This window comes from Brachionichthys hirsutus, chromosome 14 (assembly GCF_040956055.1).
Source record: "Brachionichthys hirsutus isolate HB-005 chromosome 14, CSIRO-AGI_Bhir_v1, whole genome shotgun sequence".
NCBI classification, from domain to species: Eukaryota; Metazoa; Chordata; class Actinopteri; order Lophiiformes; family Brachionichthyidae; genus Brachionichthys; species Brachionichthys hirsutus.
The window spans coordinates 4,147,035-4,167,666 of record NC_090910.1 but is presented as its reverse complement, the minus strand read 5'-3'; the positions used below and the strand labels follow the sequence as shown (position 1 = coordinate 4,167,666).

Below are 20,632 nucleotides of genomic sequence, written 5' to 3'. Positions count from 1 at the left end.
CAATTTTTGCAAACCTTTTTTTTTTTAAATCCGGACCTGCCGATACCGATCTTGGCTGATACAGATTTTTTTAAATAACTGACAGTATGCCGACCCCCTTCAATGTTCCAATCTTATTTTATTGAACACAAACAAGAATTTGTGCAGCAGGTTACCCTGCAGACCTGTTTTGAGCCTCTCACCAAAATAAAGTGCACAGCAGTATTTCTCTTTTACAGATAAAAGGAAATGACAAGATTTGAGGTAGTTAATAAAATAACTATCTACAGGTCAAACTAACAAAACAACCTGAACCACCAATAAACCGCCAGTGCAAAAAGAAAACAAGGCCAAATGCAGCAGCTTTGTGACGATTTCAATGACGAATTTTCAATCTAAAAAGTAGTGCTGTCAAGCGATTAAAAGATGTGAGCGATTAATTAATTATGATCTGCAATTAATTAATCTGTTTTAATCTCACCAATCAATTGCAGAGAAAAGCCCTCAACTTGAGGTATTTTCATTTCTATTCATTACATTATTGTGGTAGATCAAAAGATTAATTAAACAAAAGCTTTATAAAGTCAATTATTATTTGATTTTAATCAGAAAACTTTATTAATGCCCGAGGAAATTCCATTTCCTCTTTAAATTCTGATGTCTTTGCAGAATGTCTTTGTTTTTCTTTTCGCCGTCGTCCATCTGGCTGATTTTGGTCACCACTGTATTCCTGCACGGTGGCTTGTGTGATGGGTCACTGGACGCAGTTTGCAGCACATCTGTGCTAATGGGTGGAAAAAATCGGCTTCAAAATTAAAGAAATCGCCGCTGATCGATCGGCGTATCCCTAAAATAAAGACATGAGTAATTATACAACCACTTTTACTCGATGATTTCCAGCACTACGATGGACTTCCAGACATCGGGTTACCTTAAAATGATTTTTCCATGAAAAGTTCAGGAAATAAGAAAAATCAAAAGGCTCAAATACTTGTTACACTTAATTCATGAACAACTTTGAATAGACTAAACTCCAGTTTAAAAAAAAAAAGGTTTACGGAGAGACAGAACAATGTACTGATGCCAAAATTTCACCCCAACATACAACGACGGGGTCAAAGAAAAGAAAATTATTCTGGTTCACTGTTAAATCAGAAGCAATGGCAGACATCTCAAGATGTTTAAGATCCTGACCTTAAGCTTCCCATGTTGGAGTCTGGCTGTTTCTCTTCCTTCAAATATATTTTTCTCACCCCTCTCCACGGTTTACTACGTAATAAAAGCCAACAACTCTGCATTCCTAATAAGTACAACGTATTGAGGTTTGATATACGCAACCACAACTTTCCATTTGGATGAAGCCACATTTCTTAACACAAACGTATTCAGAGCCTTTTGTGAATGACAAAAAGAAAGTTATTTTCTCACACACAGGCTCTCACAGTTCAAACTTCACAATGCCACAATAATACGCACAATATCACAGAACCCGCACCCTGCAAGTCGTGCTATTATTTACGACCAACAGAAGACGTTAAGCTTCATCTCCTCAGCAGACCTTAGGCAAGCCGGGGTCAGCTTTAACCGCACCATTCCTAATCGGTGTTTCAGAGGCTGTTTTTAGAAGCACGGGGCACCCAAGGAAGACCCAGAGATGTACTGTAGTTGAGCCCAGAAAAGAGACGGGCAAATGCAAAAGGTTTGGCTCTGAGCAACTCTGGCGGTCACCAGCCGAAACCAAGAGCGAGGCCCACCCCGCAATCTGGATGCAAAAAATAGACAAATCTGTGCCAAGAGAAAGGAATAGAATCAAAGCAAACAAAAAAAGAACAGTTTGGAGTTGCACACAAAATAACTGAGGGAGGGTCTTTTCGAATTTAATCTAACTGAAATTAAAAAATGACCGTGTGGATTGAAAATCCTTGAGAATGTAGGAAAGACCGCAGAGGTGTGCAGGCATGAAAAAAATCACTGCTGAACAAATCACAGACAAAGTTCTGCTCCTCTGGGATCACTGGTTGTAGATCCACTTTCAAATTTGCATGAGTGTGTGTGTGTGTGTGTGTGTGTGTGTGTGTGTGTATGTGTGTGTGTGTGTGTGTGTGTGTGGTGGAGGTAAATGGCTATAACAGTCGATTATTTGCACGCATCCGCGCCTGAGAGATCCCCATCCGTCTCCTCTGTCCCAAAGGAACAAGACAACAACTTGCATAGTCATCACTTCCGTCTCCAGGGGACGACTCTGCACAGAAGGTGCACGCCACTCAAACACACACACATCAGACCCGGGTGTGGCCATCCGTGTGCAGTAAGTAGCCTCGTAAATCAGGTGGGAGCACAGCTGTTCCCCAGGGGTCCCATCCATTCAGCCCCCCCCCTGTCCTACATTTACCCTCCTCCTCAATTAGCCTTCCTCCCCTCCCTTCTGACTGTCCTCTCTCCACCACTTTGCCCCCCCCCCCCCTTTATCCTCCATCCCTTCCTGCTCCCTTGCTGCCTCCATTTCCCTGATTAAACTGTCCTGTGTGGAGTCAGCTGTGTTTTAAAGGCCCTCATCTTCCTGCTCTCCTGCAGATGAAAGGGGGAAACTCTGCTTTATCTATCGAATCGATGGATCACCAATAACAAGGAGTATGTTCTTCTATTCTGCGTTTTCACGGGATTGTTGTAAATTCACCTTTTACATCCGAATCGACATGTTCGTAGCTCTGCTTGCTGTTTGTAACACAACACTTTGTATTGTATTTCCTGTTCTCTCTTTGGGAACTCAATGAATCATCTCGCTTTCAGATCTTTAAGTCAATTCTATGTAATTAATTAAACACTTCAAAAATAAATAATAATACAGTGTAATAATTTAAGATAATTTGATGCATTTTAAACCTAAAGACGATGTGGTGAAACTATCTATACCTTAACATATTAGCAACAGAGAAATGTTGGCTACTAAATGTGTTCAGAAACGCTTTTATTAAAATTATTATCTAAATGTTTATTCAAAAGTAACACAAATTTCTATAAAAATTCAACTTAACAAAAATAAGTGTTTTTTTTCATTTTTAGCCTGCTATAGAAGGAATGTAGCGTGAAAGCTTACCTTAGCGTCGCGGCGCTAGCAGCACGCAGGAGTCAGCTAGCTCGTCTACCCAGTGATGGACCCGCTAGCAGCGGCAGCAGCAGCTAGCTCGTCTACCCAGTGATGGACCCGCTAGCAGCGGCAGCAGCCTTGACAGACAGCGGCAGCTACTCTGCCCTGCTGGCACAGCAAGTCACGGTAGCTTTCCTTTTCCTCTCATTCCCACCAGGCTCCTTCCACAAACAAAACGGATGAAGTTTTTAATTTTATTTTATTATTATAAAAAAATGAGAAACAGTGAGAAAATGAGACAGTTCCAAGGGCTCCCGTACAGACGTCCGCTCCTCGGTTCCAATCGGGACAAAGCGGGGATGTCGATGCTCCCGCAGGGCTCTAGAGGGCTCCCGTTCGCCTTCACGGACCGCGACAGGAAACAAACAACAAACACTTCCGGAAGTAACTATCAAAATAAAGCACGGACTGTACGCCAGTTTAGGGTTTTCCACAAGCAAAATTTGATTCAGGGCTGCTGTTCTCAATGCTATAGACTATTATTAATGCTTGATATCTTGTTTACCCTCATATACACTTCTTTTCTTCTTTTTTAAAATATTTAAGTGGTTTGGCCCTATTTAAGACTTAAATATATATATATCTATTTATAAAAGAAAATCACACAACATAACGTTTTCTTAAAGGCAACTTCTTATGTAAAGAATGAATTGTACAAATGTACAAAAAACCACTACTAAATTAGTCGAATAGATTACAAGAATGTGTTACAAGAAAGCAATGGTGCAAGAAAGAAACAAAAAAAGCTGAATGATTATTATACGTTTATATATATGTTGTTTAAAGCTACAGATCAGCTGAAATAAAACCACCAAGCTCTCCTATAGTACATTTTGAGGGCTCCTGGCTGGCTCTGCATAGATGTCAGGGTAGATAATTCACACGTATATTTGAACTATAAAAACATGTTTGCGCAAATTTGCTTTAGAATCACCTCAAAGACCAGTATGTAGAAAGGAATAATGTGAAATCTGTGTGCACTTGTGGTATTCAATGTAAAGCTATTGTCAAGTTATTGTGAATAGATCACATCTTTACTGCTTTTATTTTGGAGGCAGCTAGTTGGTCTTTTCGTGTTGAAATTTGTAGCTCTATTCTAACCCCCCCACCCCTACCCGGACTGGAAGACACGCCCACACAGACTCTTCTATCAGGGGTCCCCAAACTTTTTTCCTGTGAGGGCCACATAACTTTTCCCTTCTCTGGTGGAGGGCTGGGTTCACTTTGTACAGGAAAAGTTTGACGATCGCAGGGGTGCCTAAACGTTTATTGTTTTCCAGACAGCCACACATAACCAAATAACCCTTTCATTACAGAAACAAAAGTCAGGAAATAACACTATTAATAAAATAAATAATAACCAAATAACCCTTTCTGGACCATGGGCCTTCTATATATATACTGTTATGTGCAGACATTTAGATTAACGTCATTAAAGTAGTTAAAATGACATATTTCCACTGTTTAAGCAGCACTAGCTGTGTTTCTCTCTTCTTGATAGTTTGATATTTCATTAACTTTAACAACATTACCAATAAACTGCAGCTAAAACTCCTCTCTTTGGAAGAAATGACAGCTTTAAAATTCAGTATTTATTGAAACTGCAAGTTCAACTTAACCAAAATGGAAAATAGCCATGATTTTTAGTTGTATTTTTAAATTGCAAAAGATTATTATTCATTAAATGACTTTGACAGAAAAGTAGCTGCCACGCAAGTACGGTATGCACATTACTGCCTATTTACATTTATCTGTACTTTCCCTCTGATTAGTCAAATTTCACAGAATAAAAGAAAGAAAGAAAGAAATGGGGAGCTAGATGTGATGACAGTACATCAATTAAAGTAAACTTCACCTTCACAGCAGTGGATTCTACACAATCCTCAATCTGACCGTACAGTTTCTGGATATGTTCCAGTGAAGATAATCAAACAAGCGAGTGTTTGCCTTAATTGTGGTGGAAAATTCTCCAGCCTTAAAAGTGGAAAAATGTGAGAGAAAACAAACAATAATTTCCGGAAGAACCTTGAATTCTGCTTAGTTTCCAGAGAGCGTTTACCAGGGAATGCAGTTATCTGCCTCTTTCAGTGAGTAAAACGTTTTATCTGCTTTAACTGGCTGGCTTGACGGCATTCTCTTTTCCCATATAGTTTGTTCCGGCATCACATGACTAGTAATCAATTATCTTTGGCACATCATTCCAGAAAGTAATTAATTGTCATATATAGCATGAATCATGTAGGGCTCAGATCCTTGCAGAATTGCTGGTGGCGGATTAGAGATTACACAGATATGAATCAAACCACAGTTTAAAAATGCATGAATCACATCACAGAGTGAGCAAATCTATACAAAGTGGAGGTGATGACGATGAAGGCACTGGAACACAGAATGTCCAACAGGCACCTGAATGATTGAGACACACCGTCAGGACAAAAGCGGACCAAGACTCAGACAGAATGAAAACTGTACAACAACACAGCGTAAAGAGCTGAATCGTCAATCTATCATTTTAGGGCCTGCACAGGTGTCAAAGTTATCATTCATTGTTTTGTTTTTATTGTAGTAAGGATTTTCTTTTCTTTTTTTAACAGATTAAAAGCATCCACGTTAATATATCCACTGCTCCGGAGCCACCTTGTGGTCTATTTTGGTCATTGCATGTACAAATGCCTGCAGCGACAAAATGTGTAAAAGAGCAATAATAAGTGTCTTTTATTAATATTATTTTGTCATTTTTCCTTTAATAGCATCTAAAGTGCCTGTTAGACCATACCATCTACTCAGAATAACTGCAAGTGTAATAAGAAAATATTTGTTCAGCTTTTATTTTGTCTAGACTGGAGGAAAAGTGCATGCCTTTCCACTAATACTCACAATGGCTCGCTTCTGTTCTGCGAAGGATGCAATACATTTGTTTGTTTGTTACATTAAATCTGTAAAAATTCAGCAAACTTTGCCCCTGGTATGTGGGAATTATGACTCACATCAAATATTGGGTTATACTCTAGTGATATTTAGAACTATTTAGTGCCTGAGATGTCTGCATTTGTCTAATGTCACCTCACTAAGCCATCTAGTGGAAACAGAAACTAGACAAGCACTCGGAGAGCTCATACCTCCGCCAAGCACCTCAGTCTCTCTATATTGTGATTTACAACAAAAATAATGGACCCACATTAATTTTTTTAATCTATATTTTTAGATTTCTTAACCATGAAAACAAACCTTTAACAATTGGACTCACATTGATATCGTTATTAGTTTAGAAGTTGTTCACAAAAAACATACTTTCAGTAACGGAGTATTCTTTTGGATCTACATCTGTAGCTTTTGAAGATACAACAAATCAGTTTGTCCACTACTAATTCCACATTGTCTTGGTAAAGACCAGCAAAAACAAAACCTCCTTTGTGGAGGTAATCAGAGAGAAAATTTACCCCGATTTCAACTGGATCTGTTTCCTCAGGTAGTAAAAATAGAACTAGGGAATACGGGACGACACATAGAACGGGAGAGCCTGAAAGGACTGATGAAACAGAGAGGATGTTCTGGCAGAAAGTCAGGTCCAAAGAGGCAGCAGCTGATTAGGTTTGAGATGTGTAACAGGTGCGTCTCGTTCAGTTCAACGAAGCCTCTGCAGCTGTGCAGGGGCAGAAATCAACCTGCAGCAAAAGTCACCATAGCAACCCTCACAAATGGAGTTTTAATGTTAACATTTCAGATTTCTTTTCCTGACCTCATTCTGGATCAGATCCAGATGAAATTCGTTAGTGAAATAGAGGTCCCCATTCTACATGACTGTGTCAAATCCCATTAATATTGGTCAATAATCAACAGAGATATTGAGGAAGAAATTTTGAAGCTCCATTGGCTGCATGTGATCCAGAATCAGGAATATTTTCCTCATCATCACCAAAATGTTACCTCCTCTGCGGAGGTAGCTATGTTTACTGGTCGAGGAAATACTGATGCTATTAAAAGAATTCCGAGGGTCATTGTCAAAATGTAAATAAAAAAATGAATTATGAGCAAGAAGTATACTTCACGTATAAAAATTAAAAGTACTAATTTTGCAGAAGGTTTTCCCTGTGACTGATATACTATTATGTGTAACACAATTAGATTAGTGATGCTGATGCAGCAAAGCATTGATGCATGTTGGTATCAGAACTGGACGAGTTGGGCCTAGTTTGAGGTACTTTACATGGAGTGAATGAGTTTGTGTGTCTAAACCAAAGGAATAATAAAACGATGAAGGGAGAGAAAACAAAGATTCATTCATTCATTCATTATCTGCCACAAATTTGGATTTTACACACAATATAGAACATTGAATACATTGCTCTTAACACACTATAATGTACTTTATTTGTGAAATAATTAGTATTTTTTATACATCTAAATGTAATCAATCTGCATCAAAATAAATCCAAATCATTTTAAGACCACGTATTATGTGAAGAATGAAAAACATTTGAAAACTGTAAAAAAAGCAAACACATTTTTAAATTGTTAATCAAATATTCATTACTGCTGTTTAGATCAGTGAAGTAGTAGCGAAGTATTTTTTGCTGTTAACCTCATATTAACTCCTTGGCATTGGCACATTGATTATTATTACCTAGTACTGTAATTACCTTTGAAAGTATTTCTTCTGAATGAAAATATTTCATGTGCAATTGCAGTCATGAATAACTGAATGCAACTATGAGTGATTAACATTATAAGACTTTGAATGAATTTATAATGTTTGGATTCAATTACTTAATGCTTTGTTCTGTAAATGCTTTTAATAAATGGCTGAACTTAGATTCTTCTCTTTCTTGTCTCCCTGACTAATTAATGAATGTCAATGTTAAATAAAGCACTAAAGTATCACCATGCAAAACTAGTTTTAGAAGAAATAAAGAGATGCAGAAATCTTGTGTGTGAAACCAAATAACATTGCAAGTTTAATTTGTTGGTTATAGTATGTATCATATAGTACCTGTTTATATCATATATTATGCACTACTAATACCTTCTATCTATCTATCTATCTATCTATCTATCTATCTGTCTATCTTCTCTTTCCAATGTCCTACCAAAATAACACACCATTCGTTTTGGAGTCTTTGTTTTAATGTGGTCTTTATTTCCTAGATGAAAAACAAAAGAGATAAAAAGAAGGATTGTGTTCCAGTTAATGATAGACCAACAAGAAAACCAGCAGAGTGACAAAGTGAAGCTCATATCAATGACTCATTAGTGGTCGGTACCCGCCTTTCACCCACGTGATGATGCATCAGTTTTCTTTTCTTTTTTGTTATGAAATCTACCGACATAGATTAATTGTGCTATTACCAAATAAATCAGTGACTTCATGTAAAGTGGCCCGTCATTAAAGCGGGGGGCTGTGAGACGTGATGTTCGTCTTCATAGCTCTGTCTTGCTCTAAGACTGCTTTCACTTTACTTTGATGGAAATAGCAGATGTCGCCTCAAAGATTCGTTCGTTAGGCTTTAAAACACGTCTGTGATGTGGATCTGACTGGAAAGGGGGGGGGGGCTTTAGATTAGGGCTCACAAGAGAAATGTTCCTTTTTCTTTTTAAGGCCTTGCTGTTTATTCACCCCCCTACCAAAACAGAAATTACAGAAGCAGTATTTAAAATAAGAGTCTTAAAAAGAAAGAAAAAAATTCTGCATAAAATGTAAATGACAGTAAAAAACCAAGCGTTAATATGCCATTAAATGGTGGCGGGACATTACTATTGGAAAATCTATTTACCGGTAACCTTTTTCAGTAATGAAAACATCTGAATATTTTTAAATTTCATAATTATATCACACAATCTGAAACTAAATATATATAAATGAAATAAGTGAACAGTTTTTTTTTTTTTTTGCAATTTTGACCTTTGTTTTTTTCTGCAAATGAATTCTATAAACACATAAACTTCTTAAATATATTTATCAGTGCAACATCATTGTTACGCTTCAGTATCCTTTTTCTCTAGCAGATGCGGCTGGAGCTACAGACCTCTATAGCTGAAAACACAGACGGAATGGTATAGAGGTCGAAAAGAGTGTGTGTGTGTGTGGGGGGGGGGGTCAAATCTGAAACTGAGAATGTGTTCACCACAGCACGATGGTACAAAAACACACACATGTGAAAGACGTCGCCTCTCTCAGGATCACGTTTCTGATTGTTTCACTCCTGAGTCCTTGTGTCCTTCACTGAGAGAAGAGTCCCCTGGTGATGGAACTGATCCATCTGTCCATCTGGAAACGACAGTCTCAAAAGCTTGTTGAAAAATTCACACTGACGTGACATTGGCATTTATTTGAGCTCAAAAAGAGATAGAAAAACGGATCATCGCTCTTCTGTATAAACGTCCCATCAGCCTCCCTCTTAATTCCCTCAGTGGGGGGGGGGGGAAAGCAAGCATGGAGTTTGTTTGCGAGTGATGCCCATTGGTAACCTGTCATCTTAGTAGTGAGTGTGCTGGTGATAGCCCCCCCCCCCCCCCCAGTGGCCAAGCAGAGGGCAGCCATCCTTTGGTAAAGCCACAGAGGGCACACCAGGCAACCTGAGTCAGGTGGCATCACTATGACCCCCTCGGTGTCCCGATGACATCAGCTCTGACATCACAGCGTTATGGCTGCTACACTAGAAACACGTAAAACTCTTTGCAAGCCCGTGAGGCCTTTAAGCTACATTAACAGCGTGTGAAAGATACAGACGGCATTCATCAAGAGATACAACGTGTCTGGCTAAAATAATGATAGCGCCATTCTTCAGCTAGTGTGCATAACCCTCTTTTAATAGGCTCTCATCACGAGGGCATCAGTGACAAAGTGCATTCAAGCGGCAAAGTCTACATAGAAGTTGTTTTTTTCGTGATCCAATCCACAGTGAATTTTGGAGGTGACGAGCTCGGCCTGAGCCCAAGCAAAGCAATGATTGTATTCATTTATCTTTTCATTTTTTTTTGGTATGCCAGCAGATGCTTTCTGTATTTTACCCTCCTCCCCCGTCATCGCCTCTGAAGCTACATGACCCTTGAACCCATTTTACCGTTCAAGGCTTGAATGCACATTGTAAATCGACAGCATCACACATGTCTTGCTCCTCTGAGCCAGTAATCAAAAATCAAAGACAAGAACACTGCACCGTTCACAAAACAGTCAGACGATTGTATTTACACACACACACACACAAATCCGTGAAAAAAGGGATACTGCAGCTTTTTTTTCCGTTTTACTTTCTTTAAAAAGGGCAATAAAATATATTAAAACTTATTTACAGTGTCTGGTTTTTGGACAGAGAGAAAAGAAAAAAGCTCTATGATAGATTGTTTTACTCTTTTACAAGTATTTATACGATAATGTACCCCTGTTTCCTGTCATTATAACTTAGGCCATGTACAATAAAAAAAACAAACCACCCAGATCAACAGTTGAGGCCAAACCAAAATGTTCTAAAGGCACTGTCAGAACCATACATTGCCATGAATGGACCCTCGCTTTAGAGAGACAGAGGTCAAAGGGGAAATAGTATGGTTTCAGGGTCACGGGTTATGGGCACACCCTGTATGCCACATCGTGGGGCAAATCTACAGTTTTGCCGGATATGGTTCATTTACGATTTTCATACGTCTCTTTCAAAACCTTAAAATAAGCAACAGCGTTCATAAACTGATAATAAAAAAGATTTATCTTCCAGAAAATGATAAATACTTTAAACCTCATTACTAAATTGGTCTCAACACCAGCATCCGATTGTAAAAATGAATGAAAATCAAAATAGAAAATTAAAATAGCATCTAAATCATCTGTACATATTTCTCCCCTACGCTCTGTATTTTATTTGTACACAGTGTCCCCTACTGGTAGGTTCTTTTTTTTACTGCAGCTCCTGAGAAATGCGTGGATCAGCCCAAACCTCCCATTGGTTCCTGAACCTGTCCCTCATCCAGCGAGTTGAGCGAGTCGGCAGTCCTTTCAGCCTGACACATACTCACAGACACATGAGGATATACCTACAGTCAGTCTGGTGCCCAGTCCGCGACCTCTGCAGGTCGTAAAGTCACATGACTGCACATCGTCCCACCTCACGCGTCCGAGTATGAGCTCTGTACGTTGAGCTTGTCCTTTTTTAGCTTGACACCATCCACTAGTTCAAAGTTATAGTTCTCCAGGGCTGACAAGTTCCTGTCTGACATGCCTCCATGCGAGCAGGCACAGTACAAGACCACGCCGCAAATAGCACCCAGGAAGACCCCGAGGGCCGACATGGCGATGATCGTGATGAGGATGGGGTCGAGTGTCTTCAGCATGTTGCCCGCTCCGCTGATCTGGTTGGTCTCCACAAAGTCCGGATATTCAGTGATCTCTTCAACTGGAGCGGAGAGACAGAAGAAGCAGACAAACATGAGGCACGGGGGTGGGGGGGGGACGGAAATCCGGAAGGGACAAAGGGCTCACGCTTAAAATGACTCACGGATTTCATTGAAGCGATCCTCTGGCAGCATCGGTTCAGTCGGTGAGTCGGGATCTGTTGAAACGGAGGATTTGAGTTACGAGCTGCAGTGAAGAACGAGTCAGCCTATTTCAGACGGAGAAGGGAACGCAGGCTTGGTTACTACGACCAGTGAAAGCCTCACCTTTACAATCTGTCATGCTGAGCCCATCCAGAACTTTAATATCATCCACAGCAATGTCTCCCCAACTCGTTGCATCCACCATGCTCTCAATCAGCACCTTGATAAAAAAGGACAATTTAGGGCATAGCGGGGAAACGCCTGAAGAAGTCACAGACCCAAAGAGCGGACACTTCTGATTTACCTGGTAGGGTTTGTTGGCACGTGGCACAAGGACACGACCTTCTCTCCACCGGTTGCCTTGGTGACCGCTAACTGTCCACAACAGGATGTCAGCCGGCGCGTCGGCTATCTGTTTGCGCTGCTTAATGTGTAGCGTGCCAATGTGTGACCCAAACATGTGGTACCAAAAGGAGACGCACAGGTCTGAGTCCGGAGAGCTGACCACGGGGCTGACCAGCCGGGCCACCTTCGTCTCCTGGGGGCCTGTTGCTAAAGTGTAGATGAAATTCCCAGATCCACCTGTTGGACAATACGGCTTGGATCAGCATCGGTCAAAAAGTAAGCTGCTCAACGTTTGAGAGGACACATGACTTTTCACATTGGCCACTCGATGGCACTCTATATGATCCCCACCTGTGTGGTCCATGTTAGGCCCAGTATTGAGGGTGGGGGTGCCACTCGATTGGATCTGCCACCTAGAGCCAGTGTCCTCTGATGTCCAACTACAAAAGGATGGGTCATTGGCCCAGCCGAAGTCACAGGCAAACCAAAGGAAAGCTGCAAAAAGCACACGGAGAACAGTTCGGGTTCATGTGTCAGAAGAGGAGAACACATTTCATGATCCTCCTTAAGACAAAAGTAAACACTGCCAAAAGCTGTGGGCTTTACAGGAGCACCTGGGGGGGCTGCGGTATAATGAGCGGCAGGCTTAGAGCTTTAGCCACGCGTCCTGATCAACTATAAGCACTGGAGGGCAGTAGAGAGCTACAGGATAATAGTTTGGAATCACACAGCTGAGTGAGAGAAATAAAATAAAACATTGGAAGTAGACCGGGAAAGACGGAAAGTTCCAGCTCTAAGATGTGGAAAAAGAGCACAAAGACAGCAGAGACCTAATGAAGATCTGAAGGCTTGGCTGCAGTTAATCCTCTCTTTTAATTAAGCTTACACTGTATATAAAGAAACACACAGAGGGCTCCTAGAAACAGGATTGGAGCCCACATTCTTCCAAGGAAGACAGAAGGACTGGGATGTTTGCAGCGGTGGCCTTTGCCTTAAACTCAAACTTAAACTCATGCATGAGCTGCCTTTAGCGAGCCAATCAGGTGGTTCATGAAATGACAGACTACGCGATGATCCCTTTAATAATAGGATGATTTCAGCCAGAATCTCCAGGAAAGGGCTCCAATTACCCCTTAAGCACAAAGGATGGAATTCCTATTTGGAACTCCATTACATATGCCAAACCACAATTTTTCGTCGAGACATCCCATCGCCAGTGAAGACGGATTTAGCCCCCCTCCCCCCCACACATTCTTGGAAGCCTTAACTAAATATGCTGATGATCTGTGGATATGATGAGCAATCACACGACTCACTTGGCCATTTGATGACATATTTGTTTTGCCGAATGCAAATTTAAAGCGCATCGTGTGTACACACACACCCACACACACAAACAGAGCCAGACACACTCAAACACACGGAGCTGATTTGCATGCACCCTTTGAAAGCTCAAGTCCTAAAGTTTACCCACAGATGTCTCTTAGACCCATAAACATGCATCTCAGCTCACGTCTAGTCTAGCATCACAGCTGGCTCCCCCCCAGCAGACAGACCACAGAGTCAGCTGATAGAGTGAACGGGGGCTTGGGTGGAGCCTATGGCCCATTAGCCAAGGTCAGACCGGGGCACCGCCTCTTAGCTGGCGAATGCCTCATCAACCTGCCGGAGGAAAGTGCACTGCGTATGCCGGCTCCCGCGACCCCACAGCAACACTTCATTTCCTGTGGTCATTCGCGTTTCTGCTTCTCTGCGTGCTACATATGCAGTTAGTGTGTGTGTGTGTGTGTGTGTGTGTGTGTGTAATGTGGGCCGGCAGCGGCTTAGTGATTAGTGATTGTGCTGAGGAGGCATCAACAGCGCACCAGCGCTAATCATTAGCCAGTCCCGTATCACCCAACCCTTCCCCGGGAGCCTTATCACCTGCTTTAATAACAAACATCACAGGATGGAAGGCTGCTAATCATTAGCTAAGGAAAAATCATCTACCACAATGAATTTAGCACGTAAATGATTATAACTGAGCACACTGTGACGTAACCTTTACAGACGTGCATGAACCTTAAATGGCGGCACAGAAACGGATCCATTTTGGCTCACCTGGGATAGCATCCACTTCGGTCGTCGTGACCTCAGGCTTTGCGGTAACACCTGTCAAAACACAGCACATTAGCGGCGTCCGCCTCGCCTGGCATGAGTTACTGGAAAACTCTTTTCAAATGCCTGCACTCGTGCACTAAATGCTTTCCTGACAGCTAAATTTAGGGTAATCAATACATGCTTTGTCTTTCCCTTTCGTGTTATGACTTCCCTGTCTCAGTGTAGCCACCGCGAAGGGTTCATACTGTATAATACTTTCAAAGCACGCAAAGATCTGAGACAATATGCTCATCATTGGAGACTGCAGGTTAATGGGGAGTGCAGGCAGCAGTGAGTTACTGGGTTAGTGGGAAATGAGGCCAAAAGGAGCGAAAGGAGAGGAAGGTGCAGCAGGACGAGGCAGGCGAGAGAAGAGGGGAAACAGAGTTGGGTTTCTGAAGGGCTTAGAAGCAGGTGTGTGTGTGTGTGTGTGTGGTTGGGCACATCTGGTGATCTCAGGCGCAAGTGTGGGGCATTCTAGTGTGTTTGCAGAAGAGTGAAAATAAGAGTGGACAAACCGAGAAGGGAGGTGGGCGATATGAGAGAAGCTAATTAGAGCTGTGTACATGCCAGAATGGATGTGGAGGGGGGGGTACGGTAGATGGCAGATTGGCTACGGCGCCAAATGGAACTGTGACAGAGATGGGGGGGGGGGGGGTGCAGGTCAAAGGCGGGAGGCATAGGAGCGGTTTGCTTGCAGTCTCATGAGGGCGATGTCGGCACCTGTCACGTCGTAGTCATCACCTGTGCCGCTGTGGCAGCTCGCCTGGTCGTCGTCGCATTCGTCCGACGGAACGGTGCTCGAGGCCACCGTGGCCGGCGGGAGTGTCGGCGCTGAGGAGGGTTGAGAAGATGACAAGGTAAATATATCAAGTTAAATCTGACTCTGACGCAGGAGCTGGAGCTTCAGTTTCATGGCTTCCCTTTATTTTACAGAGAATGTAAGGATTTGTGTGTGGTTTTTTTTTGAAACCATTAGTTATTGTGATTAAAATAAAATTACATTCCTGTTTGGCGTGATTGTATCCTCACTTTACATAAAAACATTGCAAATTAGAGGGGCAAATGCTACAGAGATAGAAATAGGAATACATCCAATATGGCGGCAAGTTAAAATACTTGAGGTGAACGCCCCTAAATAACTGCACACTGTGCGCTCAGTAAAAGCACGTTGGTGGTGGAGACACGATGGAGTGTGTGACGTTTCAATATGATCGGCAGTTAAAGCAGAAAAATCGCACGTGTTCCGCCCGATGCTAAAAACTGCGCTCGAAGCTAAATCTAAGGCAAGCGATCAGTGTTTGTGCTTTCATCATTCATGTAGCGACATGGGCGTGGCCAAAACTGGAGCTAAAGCCTGATGGCGAGCGCTTGAAGAACCAGAAACATGGTTTGGGATTGCCTAATAGGCAGGGCCCGTGGAAGCCGTGATAGCGCTCTATCATTATGGCCTCGCTGCTCTTGGATGTGGGCCTGGCCCGAGATCCGCTCCACGCTCCGCTGCGGCACAGCCGTCCTGCGGTGTGGCTACATGTGTGTGTGTGTGTGTGTTTATAGAGGATGAGTAATGAATGGGCTTCCCCACTGGGGAGGGAGGATAAAGGAGGTCGACAGGGGTGCACGGAGACAGGGAGACAGACGCACACAGATAAAGGCAAACTGCTTGAAGAGGCATCTGTACACTATTTGTGAGGTTGTGTGTGCACAGATGTGTGTGTGTGTGTGTGTGTGTGTGTGTGTGTGTGTGTGTGCACGTGTGTAAGGGAACCATCTTGCTCTCTGTGAGATGAAATATGAGGCCGATCAGTCCCCGTTGGACGCCGGGTGGGAAAGGTCAGGGTTGGGGGTCAGTGCTGGATCAGGGAGATTCTCACAGAGATGAGTATTCAGTCCTCCCGCTACGCCCCCCCCCCCCCGCCCCCGCCCACACGCTTATACAAGCACCTGTGTATGTACTTGACTGTGTATACATGCCGGCAACCACATGTTTTGGCAGGGCGATTGCGGTTGCTCTGTGTGTATATGTTAGCGTGAGTGTGTGTGCGTTTGGAATTAACACTGAAAACAAGCATTATCATCGGACTAAAGCTCCCGTCGGGGGGCCCACGAGGCTTACAACAGAACCGGTCGCCCTGAAATCCAATATGTAAATCCACTTAGGGTCAGCGCTGCGCACCCTTCTATCGCCGAGCTGCTTCTGCGCTACGTCAGCTCGGAGAAAGGAAAAGATAAAGAGCTGCGGAGAACATATAGGCAATTTTACAGATGTGTAGCCCTTTGTCAGATGAAATACATGCCGGGGTTTGGGAGAGCGCGATGGGGGGCCAGGCATTGATCCCCCCTCCAGAAACAGCTATTTATTGGGGGGGGCAGCTTTGATGTAAGAGGGAAACAAGACATAACTGTCCCTTGTAGGGACGAAGAGCAGGAGCTGGACAGCTGTGTGAGCAACACAGGCAGCTTTAAATAACTGTGGCACAGACATGAAGCGCGAGCTTACAGCCATGTCGATAGCTGCGATGATGGACGGCTCACCTGGGAACGCATCGAGGCCTGTCAATCGGGAACACACGCGTCAAACAAAGTCTGGAGAGGAATGTGTCAAGGGGACGCCAGCAAGGTTCTCATTGTGGGTACAGGAAAATAAATATGCTGACGAAAAACGTACAGGCGTCACCAGGAGTGAATATTTCATTACCATGAAGCATCACCACAGCTGGAAACGGCATTAACGTGTGTGTGTGTGTGTGTGTGTGTGTGTGGGGGGGGCTTCAGTCCGTCTCTACCGTCAGAGACACCATTACTGCTGGTAGAATCATCAGGACCACAGACAGACATGCAACCACCATTCCTACTGTACACACCTCTCTATGGTTTAAGACCTGTTTGTTGAAAGATAGTAAGTAATAACTCGGAAGAGAACCTTGATGGGACATTTTTGCTATTACTTAAATTATTCTTCTTTCAATCTGTTTCATTGTGTTCTTTTAAGAATATACGCCTGATTTGTTGCATTTCCAATTTGTGACTTGGTTTGAATCTATAGATGTTCCAAATATAAGACATATCTCTTTGTAAATCCTGTAATGGACATAAAAAAAAAGCAGACATTTCAGCGTCAACAAAACATCAGAGTTTTGCATTACCTTCAATCTCACAGCCAATGAGCTCCACCCGAAGACCCATGCCAGCGGGAGTGGCCCTCTCTGGGTAAATTCTGATGAAACGGGTGAGCAGAGGCTCCACTATCCTCAGCTCAGGAGTGTCATAGTTGCTATTTCCTTCAAATATCTGGCAGGCAAAATAAGAAAAGGGTAAGAGTAAGTAAAGTGAGCGAAAAAGAGGAAGGTATGGGTGTAAGAGATGTGGGCAAATGGAAAGATAAAGGACTGATGGAAGTAGATAAATATTTGTGATCACACGAAGGACCTTTGGCACAACTTCGATGCTCCAACCCTCTCCTGGGAGGGGAGAGAAGTGGCTAACTAGGACAAGGCGGACATCGCTCCTCCTTACTCCCGTCATAGATCGACCATTGGCCCATCTGGATCAGATTTATGCCCTGGCAGGGATGCTTGTAATTGGGGACGAGCCGCCTCTGTGCGTGTGTGGTTGTCTGCGTGCTCGTATACATATATATATATACGGTATATACGTTGTGTAAGTGTGTGCATGCATCGAGCCAAGTGTTGGCATGTGTCCTCTGCGTGTGCAGCGATCTTGGGTCACTTTTCCATGCCGTATGTTCTTTCCTCCTCCATCCTCATCTTGCCTCCTGTTTTCTCCAGGCTCCCTTCACCCGTCCTCCTTCTCGAGAGGTTTTCACAATCAATTTCCAGGCTTGAACTGTGTGCGTGTGTGTGTGTGTGCGTGGTGCAGAATACAAAGCGAGACGAGAGAACCGGGGAAGGTCTCGAGATGCTTATCCTGATGCGATTCTAAACACTTCTGGAATCGACTCTCAATGACTGCATAATGACTCATAACAGTCAGGCACAATGCTCCAGTGAAAACTGTTTTGACTTGGAGAGACATTTTTCGAAAAGTATGCATTCAAGCAATTTTCCACAGCACTGATGTTTTTGGTCTGTGCTAGAAATGAAAACCAATTTCCTTGAATGAGCTTGACTACCTGAAGAACATTGAGAAAGCATTATGTATTCTCTGGGTAGTGATATGCTTCAGATCAGGGGAACTGAACCAAGACCTAAGTGATGCTAGTCTTCCTTAAGCTTTGCTCAGGGGGGGTTTTGTAGCTCCCGATTGCAAGGACAAGCGCTCACCTTTGGCTTGTTTCCATTGGCGTCGTGCACCATCCTCCAGTCGGAGCCATTTGCGCTGCAGCCAAGGCGAAACTTCTTCATGAAGACTTTGTTCTCGCGGTGCTTCCCTCCTTGGATGATGAACCCCTTCACCACCTTCTCCTCGCCAAGATCCACCTGTAGCCATTCGCTGGTAAAGGGCTGCGACTGGGGCAGCAGGGTCCACCCCGTCCTGCTGGTCAGCAAGCGGGCATTCTCCGGTACCCAGTTCCGGTCCGTATGGGACGATGCGGTGATCTGGCTGTCGGTAATCAAGCCCGACACCATGCCCAGCATGCCTGAACACGGATACTCTGAAAGACAGAACGGTTTGATACAAATTGATGAAAACCTGCAGACGGGAAGCAAAGGACTTGATCTGTATCCAAAGACACGCTGGCCAACATTGTTTACGGTGGCACAAGCGTAGTTTTGAGAGTTCAGGCTCTTGTACCGCAGGGGCATCAAGGATATTGAAAGTCAAAGTGAGGAGGACAATTCCCCGAACTCTTTGAGATGTTGCTGTGATCTCTCCCTCTATTCTCTTCCTCTCTCCGTGCCTGCAGATCTCATGCATACTAATTCCTCCGCCCGAGGCAGTTGTCTCCAGGCAGCCAATTAAAGCCCTCCTCTCAGTTTGTGTTTCCATGTCCTGCATTCTGGGAGCACCTTTTTTTTTTTTGTTCTTTTCATCTCCCCTATCCTCCCCACCTCTCTCAATAGACTCAGATATACTCAAAACAACAACACAGCTTCTTTGTGTTTTATCTTCAGCTGCACTCATCTCCTCCCTTCTGCTCCACAGCTGTCACCACCTGTAGGACAGGTGTCTTCTAAGACCTTGTTTCCTGTCTTCTTTTTTTTTTAATTTAAGCTATCCTCCTTTTATTCTAATTGTCTGTGCTCAATGCAGGTTTTATTTCTTACTTACTTATTTTGATCACTCCTTTATATCAAGATGTGAACAGGATAACAATCCGTCGCTGCAGCTGAGAAGCGTTTGCGCAATCTAAACCGAGTTTTGTCATTTTTTGAGATCAAACTCCACAACCTGGTAAGTAATGAAAGGTACCAGTCGCTGTTTAACTTTAACCAGTCGCTGTTTTGCAGATTGTACAGATACACTGAAAAACTTTCTGTATTTGCCAAAATTTAAAATATTATATCTGGGAATGTAGCATCTAAACGTTATACTAACTACCACAGCAACTGTCTTACTGCTTGAATATTTAATTAATATTCAGCCATTTTATCCTCAAATTCTTGTATTTTCTTTCATATTTTAACGACCGGTACTCTTTCTGGAGTGTAAATTACAGAACAATTAGATTTTTTTTAAGTTAGACTGTTGAATGTGGATATTACATTTACAAGGATTTATTACACAACCAGCTTGTTTCAAAAAAAGAATAATGATATTGTATAATTTAATAGGTTTTCAGTTCTAAACCCTGCTGTAAAATCCACCTGGATATTTTTTTTTCTTTGACCTTTTAAAGCATTCATTTTCAATATGACAACAATGACTAATAAAAAGATAGATTCATGTAACCTTTAATGGTGTTAGCAGTTTGGAGAGTTTCTTAGTCCTTATACGGATTTCTTGAAATAACGGTGTGTGTATGAAGGTCAATTGTACAACTTTAAATGAAAGAGCATACAAATAACAAACCGATATCATTCTAAAACACCTCAAGGTGTAAATTATGGAGCCAATGGTTCCACATCTTTCTGCCAACATCCCTCTGCAGCGCACTGGAACTTTGCAAAAGTTTCTCAGTGTTGTAATTACCACTGGATCTGAGAGTTAACAGCTTGTATCGGTGCAAATCTGTCTTCCTCTCGTTTCTTCACCAAACTCCAACACTAAAATATCAAAAACACTGAGTCAGGGAATTGTGGTAAGCAATAAAATATTTACAATCTGGATCCCACAGAGGGCAAAACCCCAGGCGTTATTATATCTTCTGTGTCTCTGCAAGACAAAGTGGGCACTGTAGCACTGCATAACTCAATGGTTGCTGCATCTGGGAGAAGTCAGAGAAGACTTGGAGAACAAGGCTCTCTCTCTCTAGTCATCTAGAGCAGCTATGCAGAGCCGTGAGGCTCCGAATTTTGTAAAAGTGAAGTTTAAGTAACAAACGCTGCTGTGTGGATGAAGCAGCTCTACTGCGTTAAGGGTTTTTAAACTACT

The 20,632-nt window shown here is 42.7% G+C and overlaps 1 protein-coding gene across 1 annotated transcript in view; it reads right to left on the bottom strand.

The window, feature by feature from the left end:
• Window positions 1-11,224: 11,224 nt before the first annotated feature.
• The window catches only part of nrp1a (neuropilin 1a), a 50,296-nt gene continuing 40,888 nt past the window's right edge, over window positions 11,225-20,632 (bottom strand). The window contains exons 9-17 of the mRNA XM_068747755.1: window positions 18,421-18,752; window positions 17,284-17,428; window positions 14,861-14,971; window positions 14,099-14,149; window positions 12,350-12,493; window positions 11,958-12,235; window positions 11,777-11,873; window positions 11,614-11,667; window positions 11,225-11,511 (exon numbers count right to left, since the gene is read on the bottom strand). Of these exons, the coding sequence (XP_068603856.1) occupies window positions 11,225-11,511; window positions 11,614-11,667; window positions 11,777-11,873; window positions 11,958-12,235; window positions 12,350-12,493; window positions 14,099-14,149; window positions 14,861-14,971; window positions 17,284-17,428; window positions 18,421-18,752 (1,499 nt within the window). The remainder of the gene's footprint in view (window positions 11,512-11,613; window positions 11,668-11,776; window positions 11,874-11,957; window positions 12,236-12,349; window positions 12,494-14,098; window positions 14,150-14,860; window positions 14,972-17,283; window positions 17,429-18,420; window positions 18,753-20,632) is intronic.